At 42.2% G+C, this 20456-nt stretch overlaps 2 protein-coding genes across 7 annotated transcripts; one reads left to right on the top strand and one right to left on the bottom strand.

Annotated features, from left to right (window-relative positions):
* Positions 1-25: 25 nt before the first annotated feature.
* Positions 26-2454, top strand: vps26c (VPS26 endosomal protein sorting factor C). 3 transcript variants are annotated; one of them, XM_056737100.1, is made up of 9 exons: positions 26-166; positions 349-493; positions 866-1009; positions 1093-1242; positions 1374-1454; positions 1532-1606; positions 1677-1827; positions 1930-2082; positions 2211-2454. In XM_056737100.1, exons 2-9 carry the CDS (start codon positions 437-439, stop codon positions 2291-2293), a joined length of 894 nt encoding a protein of 297 aa, XP_056593078.1. In that variant the 5' UTR covers positions 26-166; positions 349-436; the 3' UTR covers positions 2294-2454. The 3 variants fall into 3 exon arrangements, with proteins under 3 accessions (XP_056593078.1, XP_056593079.1, XP_056593080.1); XM_056737101.1 differs by having other exon boundaries at positions 28-166; positions 363-493; XM_056737102.1 differs by having other exon boundaries at positions 165-493; positions 1532-1597.
* A 74-nt stretch (positions 2455-2528) lies between these two features.
* Positions 2529-20318, bottom strand: ttc3 (tetratricopeptide repeat domain 3). 4 transcript variants are annotated; one of them, XM_056737097.1, is made up of 46 exons: positions 20237-20318; positions 19342-19408; positions 19223-19265; positions 18982-19141; positions 18787-18865; positions 18640-18705; positions 18438-18567; positions 18243-18328; positions 14959-15053; positions 14812-14874; positions 14684-14738; positions 14441-14603; positions 14279-14333; positions 14117-14207; positions 14006-14033; positions 12262-12313; positions 11734-11821; positions 11513-11662; positions 10405-10485; positions 10214-10320; positions 10015-10141; positions 9702-9821; positions 9524-9625; positions 9344-9436; positions 9206-9270; positions 9003-9124; positions 8589-8903; positions 8242-8514; positions 8094-8140; positions 7953-8009; positions 7786-7871; positions 7539-7694; positions 6792-7266; positions 6653-6718; positions 5178-5327; positions 4969-5108; positions 4822-4890; positions 4654-4750; positions 4482-4585; positions 4320-4404; positions 3978-4079; positions 3670-3872; positions 3459-3585; positions 3233-3382; positions 3013-3105; positions 2529-2923 (listed from the first exon to the last, which is right to left on the bottom strand). In XM_056737097.1, the coding sequence occupies exons 2-46, from the start codon at positions 19405-19407 to the stop codon at positions 2789-2791; spliced, it is 5217 nt and encodes a 1738-aa protein (XP_056593075.1). In that variant the 5' UTR covers position 19408; positions 20237-20318; the 3' UTR covers positions 2529-2788. The 4 variants fall into 4 exon arrangements, with proteins under 4 accessions (XP_056593075.1, XP_056593073.1, XP_056593074.1 ...); XM_056737095.1 differs by having other exon boundaries at positions 12262-12316; XM_056737096.1 differs by having other exon boundaries at positions 14006-14036.
* Positions 20319-20456: the final 138 nt, after the last annotated feature.

The following is a 20456-nucleotide window of genomic DNA, read 5'->3' on the forward strand; positions in this document are numbered from 1 at the left end:
AAGAAAAGTAAGGAACAAAATGGAAGCCGAGTGAGAACGTTTCCATGACGACTGTCAATCACACACTGAAGTTCCCGGATGATCCCATGACGCAGAAACCCTTCGCGCAGTTGTCATGGAAACTGCCAATCAATTTTACGTTTCAAAGGGCGTAGCGAAAGCGAAGGTATGCGCGGGACAGGACAGAACGTGGACAGACTTTGTATAAAACAAACAAACAAACGAACGAAACGCGTATCTGTTCGCCTGTAACACACACATGCGGAAACGGCTGCAACAGCATAGTTTTAATGAAACAGACATTTGTATTTATTTGTGTGTCTAATACGAAGTTATTGAATAATTCAGAGTTCTGGTTAGAGCGCGCAACATGCGCTCAACGAGGTGACGTCATCGAGCACGTGACGGCGATACAGGAAGAGACTCAAGAGGGAAGATGAGCGTTTCTCTGGACATCAGACTTAAACGAGCAAATAAAGTTTATCATGAAGGGGTGAGACATCATAATAAACACCTGTAGAATAATATACACTCTGACGACTTTGTGCTGAATAAATCATCTTCTAACGGAACTGCAGTTGTGAGTGTGTGTGTGTGTTGGAGGAGCTGTTGTCGGGTGTTGTGGTCGTGTGTGTGTGTTACAGGAGCTGTTGTCTGGTGCTGTGTTCATATATGTGTGTGTGTGTTGCAGGAGCTGTTGTGGTCATGGGTGTGTGTGTGTGTTGCAGGAGCTGTTGTCGGGTGTTGTGGTCATGGGGGTGTGTGTGTGTGTGTTGCAGGAGCTGTTGTCTGGTGCTGTGTTCATATGTGTGTGTGTGTGTGTTGCCTGGTGCTGTGCTCATGTATGTGTGTCTGTGTGTTGCAGGAGCTGTTGTCGGGTGTTGTGGTCATCAGCAGCAGAGATGCGCTCCAGCATCAGGGGATTTCTCTCAGTATGGAGGGGCTGGTGAACCTGCAGCTGAGTTCAAAAAGTGTTGGAGTGTTTGAAGCCTTCTACAACTCTGTCAAAGTGAGAGAAACACACACACACACACACACACACAGAGCATTGCATGTTTCTTTTGTACTAATGTCCACCCGTCTCATCTTCAGCCCATTCAGTTAGTATCCAGTAACTTTGAGGTAGTAAAAGCAGGGAAAGTTCCAGGAGGTAAAACTGAAATCCCCTTTGAGTTTCCACTGCAGGCCAAAGGCAACAGAGTCTTGTATGAGACATACCACGGTGTCTTTGTCAACATACAGGTGAACCCTCTCAAAAAACACACTTCTCCGTCATCAAGAGTTTAGATATAATTGTCTCGCATCTGGCACAGTTGTGTTGTGTAATGTCTATAGTTAGTGAAGATGAATTGTGTATTTGTTGTGTCGGGCAGTACACACTTCGCTGTGATATGAGACGCTCGCTGCTGGCCAAAGACTTGAGCAAGACTTGTGAGTTTATGGTGCACTCTCAGGTCAGTGTTTCTCACATTCAAATATATCAAATATTGATTCAGCAGAAGCTTTCAATGAAATAAACATGATTGTCCAGCCACAGAAGTCAAAGGTGCAGCTCAACCCGGTGGACTTCACCATCACACCAGACACGCTACAGAATGTGAGAGAGGTACAGCAGAACATCTCACTAGCGTCTCATCTCTGGAGGTCTCCTCACGTTTGTGATTTGTGTCCTGCAGAGAACATCATTACCAAAGTTCCTTATCAGAGGTCACCTGGACGGCAGCACATGTGTGATCACGCGACCTCTGACTGGCGAGCTGGTGGTGGAGAATTCAGAGGTCATCATCAAAAGCATTGAGCTGCAGCTGGTCAGAGTGGAGACGTGTGGTGAGAAATACACGAGACCTTACAGCACATTAGATCACGCTCGGGGGACGAGCCGATTGAATTGTTTTCCGCTTAAACAGAACATTGTTCTTGTGTTTTAAGGTTGTGCGGAGGGATACGCCAGAGACGCCACAGAAATACAGAACATTCAGATTGCTGAAGGTGATGTTTGTCACAGTCTCTCCATCCCCATCTATATGGTTTTTCCACGACTCTTCACCTGTCCCACGCTTGAAACCACCAACTTTAAAGTCGGTAAGCAGTAACCCATATTTACAAAATACACAAATCATCCTACAGATCCTGTCCAAACACACCTATATTTAGCATGATCTTTATATTCAAATGTTTTTAACCCTTTCACATTGTATTTTCTCTTCTAGAGTTTGAGGTGAATATCGTGATTGTTCTTCATGATGATCATTTGATAACAGAAAACTTCCCTCTGAAGTTGGTGAGAGTTTAAGTCAAGAGCGTCATGTGTGTATTGCAGAATCTGTTCAAACTTTTTTGTTGTTACTGTTAATATGAAGTCGCTTAGTTCTGTGACAGATGGTGCTTCTGGTCACTTGTGAGATGATATGTCACTACATACAGTAAATTCCTCCAAATAAAATCTACAAAACACCTGCTTTGTCGTTTGATTGTTTTTGGAGGCTAATGGTACCAAGATTTACATCCACATATTTACATAAGATACATTTTTTTCTTCAATTAAATGTTTTAATGAAGTAAAATGTAGAGACAAAATGCAATAAAAGTTAAAAGCAGAAAAATAAAATCTTTTTCTCTAGAGGTGAGGTGATGGAACTTTATTAGTGTGACTGGAATGAAAATAATCGATTGGTCCACAGCTGCACTCAATGTAAAAACAGAACATGTTATATGCATGTTCAAGAACAGATGATTTGATGGAATTGAAGAGAAAGTGAAATAGACCTACAGTGGGACTATTAAGGTTTCATGAGGTGTGTGCGGCTGCAGACACGTGACTCTTGCGATGTTTCCCAGGAAGGACGGGAAAATCTTCTGGTAACAGCGCATGTTCTCGGCATGTGGGACACGTGCTCTGTTCCTTCAGCCATGACTTTATACACTGAACGCATACAGACAAACACACAAGCTCCATCAACACGCTTATTAAAGTGTCAGGACATGATGTTAAGAGGGAGAACATGCTCTGACCTGTCTGTGGAAACTGTGGCGACACTCGAGCACACACATGTCTTCAGCGCTCATGTCCTCATGACAGATGATACACGGATCCTCCATGTTCAGCTGACAGAAGACACATGATCGTTTCTTAGTCAAACATACACAATTACACAGAAATCATGTTTCTTCTGGCTTATTCATCTAAATCTACAACACATTAAGAGTAGCTTTGCAAGTCAAAATCTCCTACAGCCAGCGCAGCGTTGCGATGTTTTTCCGACACGTTCCTCCACACTTGTGTCAGTGGGGGAGTTCCAGAGGCCCTGGCTGAGTTTTCAGACCCAGTGGAGTTGTGAGGGACCCTGTCACTCAGGTCGCCAACCACAAAGTTCATGTGCTCCTGCACGTCAACAAACCGCATTATTAAACCGCAGTAAAAACATCTGTAAGAATACGACAGAGCAGCGCACACGCACCCGCATGTTCTCCTGATGGTCCAGGATCAGCTGCGCAACTCGGTTGATGACATCTTCATAGGTCAAGGGGTTAAGAGTACCTCCGTTAGCGGAACGCACCTCCTGGATAAATTTATTCAACACCAGCCTAGAGAGGAAACCAACAGCCACAAAACGTTACAACAACAGTCATGTGAAGTGCAGCATTCCTCAGAAACAGAGAGGAAGTCACCTGTTATAATGAGGAAACATCCCGTTGAGCCGCTCCAGCATCCGCTCATACACAGTGAGGTGCTGCTGGCCGTTAGCTGCTCTGACCGCAGATTCCTCCGGATGTTTCTCTGAGGGCTGAGGTGTGCTGCGCCCCGTGGGTGTGGGGGTTCGGCGGGGCATGTGTGTGTAGTGGGACTGCTGAAGAGCAGCAGGAAACATCCCCTGCAGGAGAGAGCAAACAATCATGTGACTGACTTCTGTAATGCTCCACTAACCCTCAGCTCAACTTGTTGCTGACAAACACTGTCAGTTTCAAGCATCTCTTACCGGTGCAGGGGGGGGTGCAGGGGGGCTCGGTACAGACACGGGTGACAGTGAACACAGTCTGGTGCCATTCTTTACTTCATTCATCCGAGAATCAAACACCATCTGTGTGAAGAACAAAGTGAAGACTCCAACTGTGACATCAAATACAGAACACCCGAAAACATTCCTTTGGTTACAAACAAAAGAAATCTCTTCACTGGTAGTTTGGCAGGGAACAGTATTGAGTAGTACAGCGCTGTATTTATTAGACAAAAACGAGTGAAATGCACTATTAGGATAACTAATCAAGTTAGGAAAACTAGTTTCCATCGTGGCACTTGGTGTAAACAGAAGGAGCTTCACCTCAGTGCCCTTGATTTTGTCTTCAACGTCACACACAAATCTCTTCCAGTCATCCATGGCTGACAGCAGCACAGCAGGGGGGAAACTGCAGCACACACAGCATCAGGTCACATGACAACAATTCAACAGAGCCCTTGAACACCACGCTCGGCGCTGGCCTACCTGTGCGACGCCTCCGTCATGTGTTTCACCACACTCATCCCTTCAAACAGTCGAGCTCGCAGACATCGGAGGCCGTGATCTTTTTGACTCTGAAGGACTGACAGCTGCACATCACAGTGACAAGTTAGTGATAACCCATCATCAACATCAAACACACCCGTGATATAATCACCTGAGCCGTCACAGATCTTCTCTGGTCCCTCACACATGCGTCTCTGTGTCGCTTGCTTTCATCTTCTAGACTCATCCGCTCGGCTGCACACTGGTTACTGCACAACACACACAACTGTGTCAGCACATGATGACAAACTCTGTTGCTGTCCCACAGATTCAAACTCACCTGACGTCCAGGCAACGCTCCAGTTCTGTCTGGTATTCTTTATTTCTGTGCCGGATGTCTCTGTTAAAACTGATCACAAACACATACATGTCATCACGTGTCAGTCTGTTGTGGTATTATGTATGATTGACAGAAAGGGTTTCGCACGTTTCATGTGTATCTGTGAGGTCTTTGATGTTCATCTTCAGCATCTTCAGGGTTTCCTGGTTTTCTCTTTTCTCTTGCTGGTCTTTCTTCACCTCGTCTTCCAGTTTCTGCTGGAACAGGGCAAGTTCTGCGGCGGCGATCTGAAGACAAGCACACGTCTGAAGTGATGCTGTAAATGTTTCTGACTGATGTTAGGTGAAGTACAGTACCTGCGCTCGGTGTGTGATCTTCTCCAGTTCCTCCTGCAGCGATGAAATCAGCTCTCCTCTCTTCAGCTGAACATCATCAACATCTGCCTTCATCTGCTCAACCTTCTCTGACAGACACAGCGTCTCCTTTTCCATCTGCGTCATGTCACCCTGAAAACCACATCAGTTTGATGGGTTGATGTATTTGACCCCAAATAAGAAAGGAACACTCTGGGACCATTATACACTACTCACAAAAAGTTAGTTTGACCTTCAGGTTAAAGATCAGAACGCACCTAAAACTCACTATGATCTTTACAGGTGAACTTCTTTACACCTTCTCTTCTCTTTTGAATTCACAAGTCCACGGTTCAGTGACTCATTGCTTATTGCAGCATGCTGTTCACTAACAAGGTGACATCAGAAGCCTTTGGAGGGGGTGTGTTAGTCAGGTCAATAGAGCACTGCCCCACACCTTGTGAATGATACTGGGACAAGCCAATACTTCCTGAATGACATCACCAATCCAGTCATTGTAGTCCGGCATCAACGTCTGATGCATAAGGAACACTGTTCTGGAAACACTTCAGCATGTTCAAAAGTCATCATCCGATTGGTTGAATTTTACAGGTTTTGGTGTCGGCCTGGAAACAACACGAAGCAGTCCAATCCAAGAAGTAAGCTGTTGTGTTTACAATGGTTGCTATAAGAAATCATCACAATCATTCTTTAAAGTATGTGAGGTTCACGGCATAAACTTATAATCATTAAATGGAGTGGCCTGCACGTTCTCCAGACCTGAACCCTCAAGTTAACCTATGGCATCAGCTGAGTGTTGTGTGGGGGTCGTGACCCTGCACCCCAGGACCTCAATGACCCGAGGGACGCCCTTCAAGAAGAGTGGAAAGTCATGAAGTCCACTTGTGAGCCGCACGAGACGTCGTTGTCAAGCAGTAATTGATGCTCAAGGACACAGTTTTTGTTGTGGTATCCCTAAAGCTGCTGTTAGCTTTTCTTTTAATCACTTGTTTGAGATAAAGAAATGACCATTGCATGCTTCTCCTTTAATGCTCTTCTTTCAGGACTACAATATGACTGGAGCATGAACTTTGTGGCATGAATTCTTTTTCCATATATTTTACCCGAAAGTCTAATATCCCAAACTTTTGTGAGTAGTGTATACATTTAAACTGCAGATATGTTTTACATTGGCAATTATAAAACATGATCATTAGAGAATAATAAAGAGCAATTTCTCCCCAATTTCTTATGCTCTTATCCAAATATTAAAAGGATGAAGTACTTGTAGATCACAATAGTATTTGTTGCTTGCCTTCTGATTACAGTTCAGTAAATTTACTGCCTTCAGACAGAATGACTTTGTCATTAAAACCTGATTATCAAAAGAATAACAAGACAATGCAAAGAAATGGAAGTTCCTGAACTGACTATAGTGTAAAATCTGTGATGTTCACAGAGGATAATGAAGGACTCACATTGTTCTCCTCGAAGGGAATTAAGGGCTCCGTGTTGATGCAAACATCTTTAGTCTCATCAGAAGCCTGTAAGTGATGACAGCACAGGGTCAGAGGTCAGACAGGCAAGCAGGGTTCCCATCATCTCAACACATCTTACCTGCACACTCACAGCCGTCTCTCCAGCGGCAGAGCTAGTGTACTGCGCAGACACATATTCTAAGGGGAAATCTGCAACTGGACCCTCGGGAGAGTACAGATCAGGGAGAAGAATGGAATCAGAGGTCACAGGGAACGACAGAAGCGACTCTGCGCTGCTATCAAAGGAAGCCCCATGAACGTGAGACCCGTCGTCACTCAAAACATCTGTTTGAGGCCAGAATTCTTTAGCGGTGGGGTTGAGATGGGACATCTGTGAGGCTTGAGAAGGGTTTGTGAGAGACACCACATGTTTCATCAGTCCCATCACATCATCGGTCATGGCAAACCGCAGAGACTCCAGCAGAAACGCTTCCAGTCCCCCAGCCGTGGTGATTTTCTGCCGCGCCTCCAAAGGAAAGTTTTCCAACTCGCCGACCATCAGCGGATCCGACGCACAGAGAGGACCGTGTTCCTCCAGAATCTGAGCAAAATAACTGAAACACAAACAGGCGGCTAAGACTTCTGACAACAGCTTCTCATTGCTCGTTTCTAGGACCTCTTCATTTCATCAAGATAACATGTCCTAAAGAATATGTGCTTATTTTTCTGTTCTTTGTCCAGGCGAAGCATACTGAATAATAAGCAAATCACAAAAGACTGCTGTTATTCATAAACCTTTTACCAGGAAATATATCAAATGTTTAGTTTGTGGCTCAATTGAAAGAGGGATTCTGACAGATAAAAGCTCATATGTTACTGCACTTACTCATATAAACTCTCTTTAGTGGGATCTGTGTTATTGTCCAGAATTCTGTCATAATAGCTTCTGTGTGCAGATCCCGAGTACTGTTCCTCAAACTCTGCCAGCTGACCGCGGAGGTGATCGGGAACACTGAATGGATCGCCACCACTCAGGAACAAACTGAAACATCAAATCACCAACACAAGGAACATGAATGAAGTCCAAACGTCTGACTGCTGGTTTCATTCTAAAAGAACTCAAAAGAACTCACAAAGGGTCGTCCTCCGAGAACAGATCCTCATCCTCATCTTCATCTCTAGAGTGTCCACCTCTCATTCCCGACAGAAGCACAACAGACTGAAACACACACATCATCATCATCATCGTCGTCGTTTAGACCCTCGCCGCAGCATCACGCTCACACACAGCATCACTCACCTTTGAATCTTTCTGCTTCTTTTTCCGATGTCTGGTTTTACTCTTAAATACGGTATTCTGAAACACAAACATGAAGCGTTACTGCAGCTGTATTCAATCCCAATGACGCATTGTGTACACCTCACTAATCCAGAGTCTTACAATGTTCTCATCATCCTCCATCTTTTTAATGACTAAACAAACAGCATCTGTAGAGAGAGAGAGAGAGAGAGAGAGAGAGAGAATGAAAATCAATTACAGAAACGTCACACAGAAAAGAATCCTTCAGCGATGCTTCACTGGGTCTTACCATCTTCAAAATACTGATCAAGAATGAAGTGACAGGACTGGTATCGCTCTCGACCTGACTCTAGAGCCCAAATAAACAGACGCGCGTCCTTGGCCGGAGCCTGTCTTAGATATTCCATTAAAGTAAAATCATTGCTGTTGAATAATTCCTGGATGGTGTCAAAAGTCTTGAGAAGAGCGTTCTTCAGGGGAGCAAACGTGAGGAGCGGCTGCAGGTCTAGCTGCTGTAAGTGAGAAGAATACCGGCTGATGAAGGACTCGGCAGCCTTCAGACCTACACAAGAGATGACAACCTGTTAAATCCCTCGGACAAAACGACCAGACTTTACACATAAAACACCAACACACCTGCGCTGTCCAGCTGATGAGCCCACTGCTGTAATCTGGGATTTATAGGAAGCCACGAGTCCATCGTCTCGATAAAGACTCGCACCCACACACGGTTACTGGCCTCCAGCAGAACATCCACCAGCTCTGACAGCGTTACATCTTCTCTAAAGCCCTTTAACACGCTCTCATGTCCTTTAGTGTCATACAAATCCAGCCAGGGCTGTAGATGCTCCAGAACACAAGAAATATTCCCAGACTCTTCTTTAAAAAGTTCTTTGTTTTCATGAATTTGATGTAAAACAGGATCCACAATAAAAGAATGTTTGGGTGTCGCTGGAAGAACAAAACACACACAAACACACACACAGTGTTATTTTTGCTCTCTAAAGCTCTGGAACAATCTGTCTCATGTACACGTTCACATATGTTCACCTCTCTTTGCGGGAACGTCTGCAGCTATAACGTCATTTTCATCTAGATGGTCAGCACGGGCCGCCAGCCTGTGTTGTTTTTGTCTAAGCTTTCGATCGTTTTTAGATTTCAACTTCTTAATACTGGAAAAATATAAGGAGAAACAGATTAAAATCCCTTTAAAAAAAAAATGCTTTGTTGACAACGACTGAAATAACCCTTACCTTGTACATTGCTGTCTAATTTTCATTCGCCCGCTCGGTCGGGTTTTAGGAATAGGCGTTTCAAACTGAGAGATTAAAATATAACATTTAGTAAGCCAATAGAAACAGGAGACGTGACTGTTTGAGCGTGCGTCTCACCTCACACTTTATGAGCCCCGTTGAGCCAAATATTACAATGTGACAGATTTGACCTTCACAGTCGGGAGTAAAACACTGATCCTGTAGAAAATCCTGCCACACAAAAACAAACGCAGCGATTACTCTCCTGTACTCAAGTCAAGGTTCTCATGAAGCCAGCGTGTGGAGTGTCTGTCTGACCTTGTCGCTCTTATCTGTGAATGAAAGACTTTTGAGTTTCTTCCAGCAGGTCATATGAAACTCAACTCTGCACTTCTGACAGCAGATCAGCTGAATAAAACCCTGCAAACACATCATCATCATCATCATACCAACAGCTCTTCTTGATTCTTATTATCCGTCACGTCGTGTGAATCACCTTAAAGTCTGGATCACTGAAGTAGATTTGAAGAGAATGAGTCAAACAGTGTGAATGACAGCAGACAGCATCAGGTTTAGGTGGAAACGTGCACGTGTCTACAAGGTTCTCCAGACGTTCCTGCGGGAAAGAAAGCTTTGGGGTGAACATCATGAGATTATCTGAGGGAACATTGACTGTCTGTGGCCCCAGGAATGAACCAGCACGGAGTCAAATGTCTTCATCCTCACAGACTGTGGATGGCTTTACGTCAATCATCCTTCTTAAGTGAAAAATACATGTCTTCTGTTAAACCCTCCTGAATCCTACACACCTGTAAAAAGGCCGGTTGCGTTTCCTCCAGTAATACTCTAGTTGTTGGCCAGGTCAGTTTTCCAGGTGTGATGTGTCTCTGAATTATTAGCAGCGCATTAGAAAAGTGCTCAAGAGCTTTAGCAAATCTAAAACACAAAACACACACAACATGAGAGTGCGCTTTAAAACCTATACACACGGAAAACACACAAACTCACCTGTTCTCTTTCAGATAAACTCTACCCATCCCATAATGCACCAGTGACTGAAACTGTCTTTCTGACGACTCGAGTTTGGTGAATAACCTCCGGGCTTCACCCAGTTCCTTTACTCAGCAGAAGATACAAGAGAGTTTATCACCATGAGATAACAAGAAAGATGTGTGAGCGCTTCATCTGTGCTCGCTTACCTCCGGCTGACCAACTTCCAGTAGAGCTGTACCATATCCATATAGGAGTATACATTTATCCAACTGTGATAAACCCAGATCCTGTCAGACACACAAACATCACACATTACAAAAACCACATGACATGATGATGTGAAGACATGAAAAATGCATTCTGTCATCGTCCTCTTTCTTCTTAGGAAAACACACACACAGCTCATGATGTGCTTTACATCTGACAGTATGTTTGTTGATTGGTTAAAAATGTTTGTTATTTCATCGTGTTTTAATATTAGTAATGTTTGAAGTGCTATATGTGGTATATCAGCTGCTGCACTCTGTGTGATGTTGATCTGATTCAGGATCATTCAGTGGAGTTTTCACAAAGTTCATTTAGAGGTTTAGAGAGCAGGGGTCATTTGCATCAGCTGGACGTTCACGCGGTCATAAGACTACTCTGGATGTAAAATGTGCCGTAAGTCCTGTGTAGAGCCTGCTGCACCACCAAGACCTACGCACATACGAGACTAAATCTTACGCCTGTCAGAGGGAGGCGCGAGTAAAAATGATTGACGTTTATCCTGGAGAAAAAAAGAATACAGAATAAAATTGAGATAAGACTGAAAACACACCTGCATTATCTACAGAAAAATGTTGTTTAAAGTGTATTTTAGAGCTCTTTACTGACAAGTGGAGATACACAACATGAGCGAACATAACCAAATCTGCTGTCTGCCGTTATTTAGGGTAAAATATAATAGAACGGGAAATAATGGAGACGAGTTAAAACTATTTTTAAGTAAAATATCTTCTCTCATCATGTACACCTTAAAGAAACGTTACGAGGAGATGTTTTAGAATTTATTTGTAATGTTTTCTGTTTCAATTCACTCTGTCGTATTTAACTCATTTAAAAAATACTGTAGTAATGTTTAAGTGTGTTCTGCACAAATAAAAGTCGACCTCAACAGATCTAAAGTATCCCATGAGCCCATTATATGCTCAAACAGTTCTGTGTCTGAGCTCTTCATGCGGCTGTCATCTACTCTCATCACAACACTGTATAAACTACAATAATGAGCGTCACGTCACACGCACACAGATGAGCAGAGAGTCATGATGTCGTTACCGTGACGATGTTGGAGTCCAGCATACTGACGGCCAGAGAGAAAGACTGCTGTGCGTTTCGACAGCGCTGATCCTTCAGAGCCTCGTGACCCTCCTGAACCGCAGCACAGAAGCGCTCTCTCTTCACAGCGTCACTCAAGTTCTCCTGACGCTACAGACATCACAGTTACAAACAACCACATCCAGCTCACCACACACGTGTATTACGGGTCGCACACTCACGTCTGGTGCCGGTGGATGTTTGCTCCGGACCGCTGGCTTCTCTGGAGTGTTTAAAGAAGATTTCTTGCTCTTTCGTGGAGTCATGTTGCTAGAAATACATGTCATGACATGATAACAAAGAGAGAAATGAACAGAGTGTGACAGAACACTGCAGACAGAAGAAGGGTTTAAACCACGATAACAAACTCAAGTTAAACAGAAACACAACTCTCTGTAAAACACATTGACAAGCAGACCCACAACAACACGCACATCACAAACACAAGCAGGAAACAAGCAGGTCACGAGACCTCTGACATGACGTACTCTCACTTTCCTTTCAACGTAACTCTGAAGAGCAACATAAATCTGACCTGACACCTAACCCTATATTGCAAAGTTCCTTTTCAAAGTAGTATAAAAGTGAAAACTATTAACAATAGAGTTCTAAAAATGATCAAATATAAACGATCGTGACACCTGACAACAAATAAAACATGAACTCATATCTGAAATCAAATCTTCAAAGGAACAGAAGTGTTTCTTTACCTCTTGAGATCTCTGTTTGTGTGACTTCTGTCTTCAGCCAGAGCTCCTGAGTCTTCTGAAATCAAAGAGTTTATGAGGTTACTGCACCGCATGTGAAAGTGAAGTGAGCTCTCCTGAGAATCATTGGAGAAAAGCCACTCCCTTCTTCTAGAAAACAAACCCACAAGACCGGACGAATCACTCGCAGCAGCTTCTAGAACCATTAGAGAGCGTGAACAGAGAGAAGGCGGAGTAAACACACAGAGAAACACAAGAGGAGGACACAGGGTGTGTTACAATATTACCCCATTCACACATAAGAGCGTCTTCTGTGTGAACACAAACACATCCCAGATTGACCGGAGAGTGATTTCTGAGAGGAAAGTTAGTCACATCAGTCCCAGAAAGCTCTCTGTGTGAACAAAAAGCTGAAACAATGCTGTGAAAGCGGTGTAGTGATGACAAATCTATGATAATTAGGCTATGAAAACACACAGTTAAGAAAGTCATTTAAAAGTGACCTAAGAAAAAAATAATCTGTTTACAACAATTTCATAAAAAAATGATTATTTACAAGAGATGGTAATGTTGAAAAAAAAACTAATGTAAACATGATGATCACATACCGACCAAAGTGTATTTACAGCATTATGTGCAATCTGCTTTATTAAGTGTTTTTCTTTCAACCTGTGTGAGTTTATTCCAAAATGGTTACAACATGTAAATGCTAAAAAAAACTTTTCTCTAACTTTGTTTTATAAAAACAATTAACTTTTTTATCTCGCATTTTTCTGCATCATTTAACTGAATGAATATCCAGTGCCTTTTGTATTGCATTTAGATACGTTGCTTTATAATTTTGCATTAAGGCTCTGTAAATTTGCACCGAACAAGCCTGTAAAATTTGCTTCAATTATTTTATCATATATCTTATATTAAACTCAAGCTGGTTGTGCATATACCAATAAAAATATATGCATTAAAGTTTGTTATAAAACTGACGTCTTTGTAATTTGCCAAAAGCAACAATATACAATATACAGTCGTGGCCGAATGGTTAGAGAGTCGGACTCGTGACCAGAAGGTTGCTGGTTTGATTCTCAGGGCCAGTGGGTAACGACTGAGGTTTCTTCAAAAATGCATCACTTTGATTAAACAGGTTAGATAATTAACGTTTTTTGCCAAAGATTCCGCACAGATTACAATCAGAACAATCATTAAAAACCGATAAAACATATACTCGGTTCTGGGATTCTGTACTTTTCCACAAAGGAAAAAATGTAAACATTTTTTTTTAATTGACGAGATAACTCGTCAATGGCAGTGAAAGAGTTAATATGCTACAGAATAACAACCAAGAACAGAGATTATTCAGGCCTATTTGGCAGTAAATAAAGGAAGGCAAATAATTGCAGTATTTAGCCACATAAAACACCACATGGAGATATCCTTCACTGTGATCAGCCCTGTTCTCATCACCAAAGAAATGCACATTACATTGCAGTATATAACGTCACGTGTCTTTACGGGATGTGTGTGAACTCACGCACAGATTCCAGAAAATCACTGGCAGTATGAAGGAAAAAAAAAATCAAAGGATCCGTCACAAATGTCTCTGTGTAAGGGGCTCAACACACTGCCAGATCGATCAGAGTGTCACAGAAACAGAAGTGAACATCATGAGCGAGGATTCATTCAATCACAACTGAACTGAGGGATTCCGTCACAACAGAAACACACATATCTTTTGTAAAGACTTGCTCACCTGAGCTCTCGTGCTGCTTTTCTGATCGCTGCTGTTTGACAGAACACAGTTGAGTTATCAGGATGTCTGATGAAATCTTGTCTGATGTTTTTACATAAACATGTTTCTCACCAGATTTTCCAGAAGAGACGATTCAGACGCTGGTTCAGACAGATGACAGGATTTCACAGGCTGGGATGAACAATCACTGGGAATGTGCGCTCTGTGTCACAAAGCAAACATTAGCCGATCGCTCAGAAACAGCAGAGGACATAGAGAATAAATAATAAAGACCTCGCTTTAGAAGAATTCTTTTTGCTTTCTATCTTCTTAGACTTCACAAGCTCAGCTAGACCAAAAATAAGACAAATACTTATAAAGATGACCAAATAATTGTTGAGTAATGAATCACTGCTATTAAACAATGTTAAACAGGATTGTGGGTGTGTTCTTTACCTTTGGCCTCCTGAAGTTCTGTCTGGAATCTGTCATACTGCTGCAGAAGATCTTTATATCCCTCCGGATCTGCGCTGCAGGAGCTCTGTGCCAGTCTGTTTGCTTCCAGAGCTTTGGGGTGTTCTCCGAGATAAAAGAGGGCGTCACAGAAGCGGTAATGACCCTAAAGTGAAAATCAAATCCATCACATGTGTGGCTGGCAACAGTAAACGTGTCTCTGCTCAACACACCCGAGGGATTTACCTTTGCCCAGTCTGGCTGCAGTACAATCGCTCTCTTTCCATCACCAAGAGCTTTCCTGAAATCATCACAACAATCTGTGACGTCATGGTCGCAACAATCATAAAGGCCATATGCTGTGTGTGACTTACAGATATTTTTCGGAGCGTATAAAGCAGAGAGATCTGTTTCCATACAGTATGTGATTGATTGGGCTGAAACACAAGATGTCAGTGAACAGCAGCACACAAACACACACACATACAGATCACGGTTGGAACTGTGACCTCCTCACTTACTGGTATTTGATGGCTTTGGTGTACCATTTAATAGCCATATCGTATCTCTTTTTCTGAAACTGGTCATTCCCTTTGTTTTTCATTTCCTCGCTTTTCTGCAAAAGAAGAAGCTTAATGTCAAAACCTTATTTTATCTTGTTTACACTTACAGATGGTAGGATCTGAATTTCTTAACAGCAACATGAGTGTGTGTGTGTGTGTGTTTTCTAAAGATGAGGAAATTCTGACTTGAGAGTACAGACATGTATTGTATGTCATTTCTAGTATCCTTTTCCTTTTAATTGAAATTTATTAACTTGATTAGTTATAGATTACATTCATTTCTATCTAGTTATCATCTTCTACATGACTTTTCTTCATGCTATATTCTACATTCTGTTGGATAGTGCGTGTGTATTGTCTTCAGTAGAGATGGGTTTGCGGGGGTGTCGTTCTCAAGGTTCATAATAACGTCAGCTGACAGTGATGTTGTGAAGCAGTAATCTTTTACTCTCTGTGTTGGTATGATAACAGCTGCTCAGACGGAGATCCAGTCAACTCCAGACAGAGTTAGAATGGACATTTTTCTCTTTAATAAACTTCTCATTTTATTCTAACATCTCTTCTTCTCCTGCCAGCTGTTCTTCCCCTCTGACAGCCAAGTCAGCATGATAGTGTCATCTATCACTTCAGGTGTATGAACAAGAAGGAACAACACTACGATATATATATATTATTTTTAGTGGTCGAACGATTATCGGCGTCGATATTAAGGATTTAGATAATCAATATCGATCATTTTCAAAGCGGATTTTTCGATAGTCATTTAATTTCAAAATGCGCTATTTGGCTCTGATGCAGCCAAGGATTTAGTGAGAGCAGTCGGAACACGTCACTCTAGTTTGGATATTCCTGCACGTGAGTGTACCAGAGGTCGCGTTAACTGAAAAGTCTCTGACATTGACGGATTTTTCACCCGTGCCAGAAAAATCTGATGGCTGCCCATCATTTTGGCGGATTACAATGAGGGCAATTTGTAAATCCCCATTTCCCTTCAGCGTGATATGCTCGTGAAGCGAACTGCGTGTTTTCACCTGTTATTGTTACTGACTAGACATATGCGTCGGATGTCGCGCTGGTACGCGGGAAAGACAGATGACCTATCAAAGTAAACCAAATAAGATGAGGAATGAAGGAGTATCACTGCACATTTCCCGCCAGTCCTGTGTAAACTATGTCACGTAAAGTTTTTTTATAAAATGTTTTTGTGAGTTGACAGAGCTCACAGTCTGCAGCACCAGGAGTTATCACCGCTCCGCTCCTCACGCGAGCCGGACCGCGATCGCAAAACATACAAGAGATGATCAAAAGTCCAGACACTATGCACATGATAAACAACGTAAAACTTGCTTCGCTGCTTATTAGTTGTTGTCCGTAATGTTTGTTAGTTCCCTTGTGTAGTGAACGAGAGCTCTCGTTCTTTAAGTGTGCGCTGCACCATTTTCCTTATGTATTATTCAAACGGTTTTGTACAGTATTTTTATAGACTTCAACACTAGGATTTTTTTAAATAAATTGTTAATAGAGTAAGTCTCTCACCACTGAAAAGTGACTTTTTCTTGTGATACTGGACTGTTGCGCTTTTAATTTCATCATTGAACTTTAAACACGATTTACTCCAAATTCCGTTCCTGAAAAACACAGCGCTTCAGTCGACCTCAGCCATAACTTTTGTTACATACACAAGATATGAGCAAAATAAAAACTGATTTGGAAGGGCTTGAATATGCTATCAAAAACTGTAACGGCTTTATTGGGCATTCGGTTGTATCACAATACAACAAGTTCCAAGACGCCAGTACAGCATGATGACGTCACGAACATACAAATTAGCACCTAACGCCACCTTGAACCATAGTGATGGGAAATAACAGATTATGACAGAGTTTTTACGAGCATGTCAGTCAAAATGACGGACAAAAAAAACTCTAGCGCAACCTCTGGTGTACGTTTGAAAATGCGTGTGCTGCAGTGAGACAGAGAGGTGAGGAGACTAATGCTGTTAGTTAAACAGAGTGGATGTAGCAGGGGATGATGAGAGAAGATGAAAAGAACAATTCACAACTTTTTCGTAAATAATGTTATTTTAAGGCCTGATCCGTCCAAAAATCACAAGCAATGCTCTGACACTGAGCCTTCAAGCCCTGGTCCATTTATCTTGAGATCTTTTTAGATCAAGTTTAAATTTCACTTCACTGAAGCACTTAAATACAAACACTTTTTCAGTAAGTTACCTTTCTTGTAAATTTGTGCTTCAAATAAAGAACTTAATGTTGAACAGTTTGTAAGATAAACATTTACAAGTAAATCTTGCCCATATGGACATTAAACAAAAGTGAACTGGTCAAAGCAGGTAAATGTTTAATGCGATGCGGTCTAAAATTTGGGTGCACTTAACTTTTGTGCTGGTTTACCAAGAAAAAAAGTAAGGCGCACCAGTGCAAAAAGTTAGTCTAGAGCCCTGGGTGTGATTAAATGCCCGTCTTGCCGACAATACACTCAAAAAATAGGCTAATGTACTAACTAAGTGTGTCTAAAATATGCTTTTAATGTTATAGCTTCATGAAAACATTTGCGCTCTTTTCAACAACATACACAATCAAGCTATGAAGGCAATTAAATTATTTACACTTATTATATAAATTCAAATTGTGCTAGTTAATCCAATGATGAGCAAAATGATTCGTTGAATAGTTCTAGTATTGTATGCAATGTTTAAGTCATCAGATCAAATGTTCACAGAATTCTGCTGGGTGCTCCCTTCTTTCTTTTGTTATTATTAATATAAGTGTTATGATTAAGATTTCTCAGTCAGAATTAATAATGTTTCAGAGCCTGTGTTCTTAACCCTTTTTATCTAAATTTAAGTTTTTATACCATATATATATATATATATCGGTTCAAAATATCGGTTATCGGTCTAATTCACATAATCGGCCCTGAAAAATGCATATCGGTCGACCTCAAATTATTTTGGATCGATAAGAAAAATTGATCAGATCTATTTACACCTCATGAAACACTAACTAACAGTGCATATGACATCACAAGGATACACAACTAGACGACAAATAAACCATACATGTGTCATCCTATGGTGTGACATAGCAAATGTTTCGAAAATATTTTTGATTCATGTTTATTTTGAATATAAAACAGCAGAAGAGATCATCTAGTGGTATAATCCAACTGTCTGTACAGAGCACAGTAAAGGGCCAATATGTGAGGAGACGTGAGACTTTTACCTGTAAAGACCAGGCGTCTGGATCACACCTCAGCCCCTGCATGGCTTTCTTTTTACTGCATGACACCACCTGAAGATAACGTGCGTCTGGCGAGAGAAACAGCCTTTACAGATTCTGATGAATCAAAGACACGGCACACAAAGAACTGAACGCCTCTGAGGACATCCAGACACCGGCGGAGGTGAATACACTCACATTCATTGAAGATGAAGCGGAGCGTGCCATAGCGAATGTCCAACGAGTCCAGCTCAAGGAGTTTGTCACCGATGTTTGGCGCTCCAGAGTCCTGCAGCCAGCTCAGGGCATCAGTCAGACAGCGTTTATGCTGCAGACACACACATGTATAACAAACACATCCCCACTCTGAAGACAGTAAAACACTATGACCCACACTTACCATGGTGAAGGACATGTTTATGGACACCACAGCTCGGGCTTTCCTCTCCATCTCTTTGCGAGACAGCTAAAGACGAAGGGACAACAGCAAACGTTAGGATGACAGTGAAGGATGGGAGCGAATCATTGAGTTAGGACTGATACATACACCCATCTCCATGGCCTCCAGGATGGTCTCTAACACTTCTATCTTCTTAAGCCTTCTCAAGCTCAAATCATTTGAAACACTAAAAGATGAAACACACAATTCTCTCAAACACGCTCTTCTTATTTCACACTTCCAACTATTTCAACAACATGGATGTTCCACACATGAACACGATCAGACATGTGAACCACTAACTTTGAGTCCAGAAAGCCCATGTCCACAGCCCAGATTGTGGTGGGATTATTGTCCTGCTGTCTCAGGAGAATGTGCCGCCAGAACACAGAGATGTGCATCGTGTGACCCATCTGCTTCTTCACCTCTGGCTTTATCTTGGCCCATCTCTCATATATTACATCTGTTAATGAAACACACACACAAACTATATCTCTCATGTGCACTGCAATGCCGGGAAGGATTCACATGAAGAGAGTCTCACCAGGAGGTTCCATCTGAATATACGGGAAGTCGCTCTGATAGACCTGAGAGAAGAACACAGTCTTTCGTGAGACACTACAGGTCACATGATCAGAACGTTTCTAGAGAAAAAACACTCACGATTTTGGTTTTGTGTCTTATGACATCTGGCCCTTCGTCCAGGTCGGAGTCCTCGCCGTCTAACATTCTGAAAGAACACAAGCACTCTTTAGAACACTGTGGAATGAAGGAAGCTCCTCCTGTAGAGCACTTTTTTGGGGCTCAAGCACAGGTTTCAGACAGCACAGATGTGTCTCTGGTGTGGTGGGGGATGAAAAGCTCAAATCACTGGTGCCTGGGTTGGATTCTTGCTCTTGACGTGTCAATCAAACCCACAACTGAAGCAGCAGATCATCAACATCTCAACAGAAACGTCACCCCAGACTTTCAAACCTTCAGGAATATGGTCATATATAACACTCAGTGACGTCATGTGAGCAGAAAAATGTCGACAGTGATTTTCTTCAGAATAATGGCGCTTTCCCGCCCGCCGCACATTCAATGATGGAAAACATCACGTTATTAACTTCAATGATTTCTGAAATAAACCCCAAATCTCTTCTCTTCTTCATACAGCCTTGGAATATCTGCTTTATAAAACGCGTTTTTATGAACATGTGCCAGTCTGAGGTGTCTTTGTCGTTTCACGGAGGATTTTCCCTTCAGCTCGTAATTAACGTTAACATTACTGGTTCTGACAAAAGTGACGTGTAAATACAAGAACCTGACGAAACTCATTCTGCCAGTCGGTTTGATACACTGTGGATGTATTAAAGGTCTCAGGATGAACGAGTTATACAGTGTTTACCTGAAACAGATCAACTTTAACAAGAAGTTTAACGCGACGTGTCTTTGGCCCGACAGATGTTTAACTTATAAGACTCAATAACCAAAACGTGACTTTCATAAAACCTCCGAGTTGCTTTGAAAACATTACACCGTTTCAACAGCAAGATCAATGAGGCTTATAACAAACCTGTTTGAAAAGATCGAGCTGCTCGCGGAGCTGTGTGTTCGCTTCCTGATGTCTGCCGTTGGATATTCTTGCAAGACCTGAAGAGCACGAGCACGAGCACGAGCTCACACCCGATGGCGCCCTCTAGTGTTCGCCTGATGAATCTCGTGCGCCCGTCTGCTGTTTTCTTACACTAGTTTTTAGGATTTGACATACAATAAACATACAATATTGTCTTAAT

This window comes from Triplophysa dalaica, chromosome 22 (genome assembly GCF_015846415.1).
Source record: "Triplophysa dalaica isolate WHDGS20190420 chromosome 22, ASM1584641v1, whole genome shotgun sequence".
Taxonomy (NCBI): Eukaryota; Metazoa; Chordata; class Actinopteri; order Cypriniformes; family Nemacheilidae; genus Triplophysa; species Triplophysa dalaica.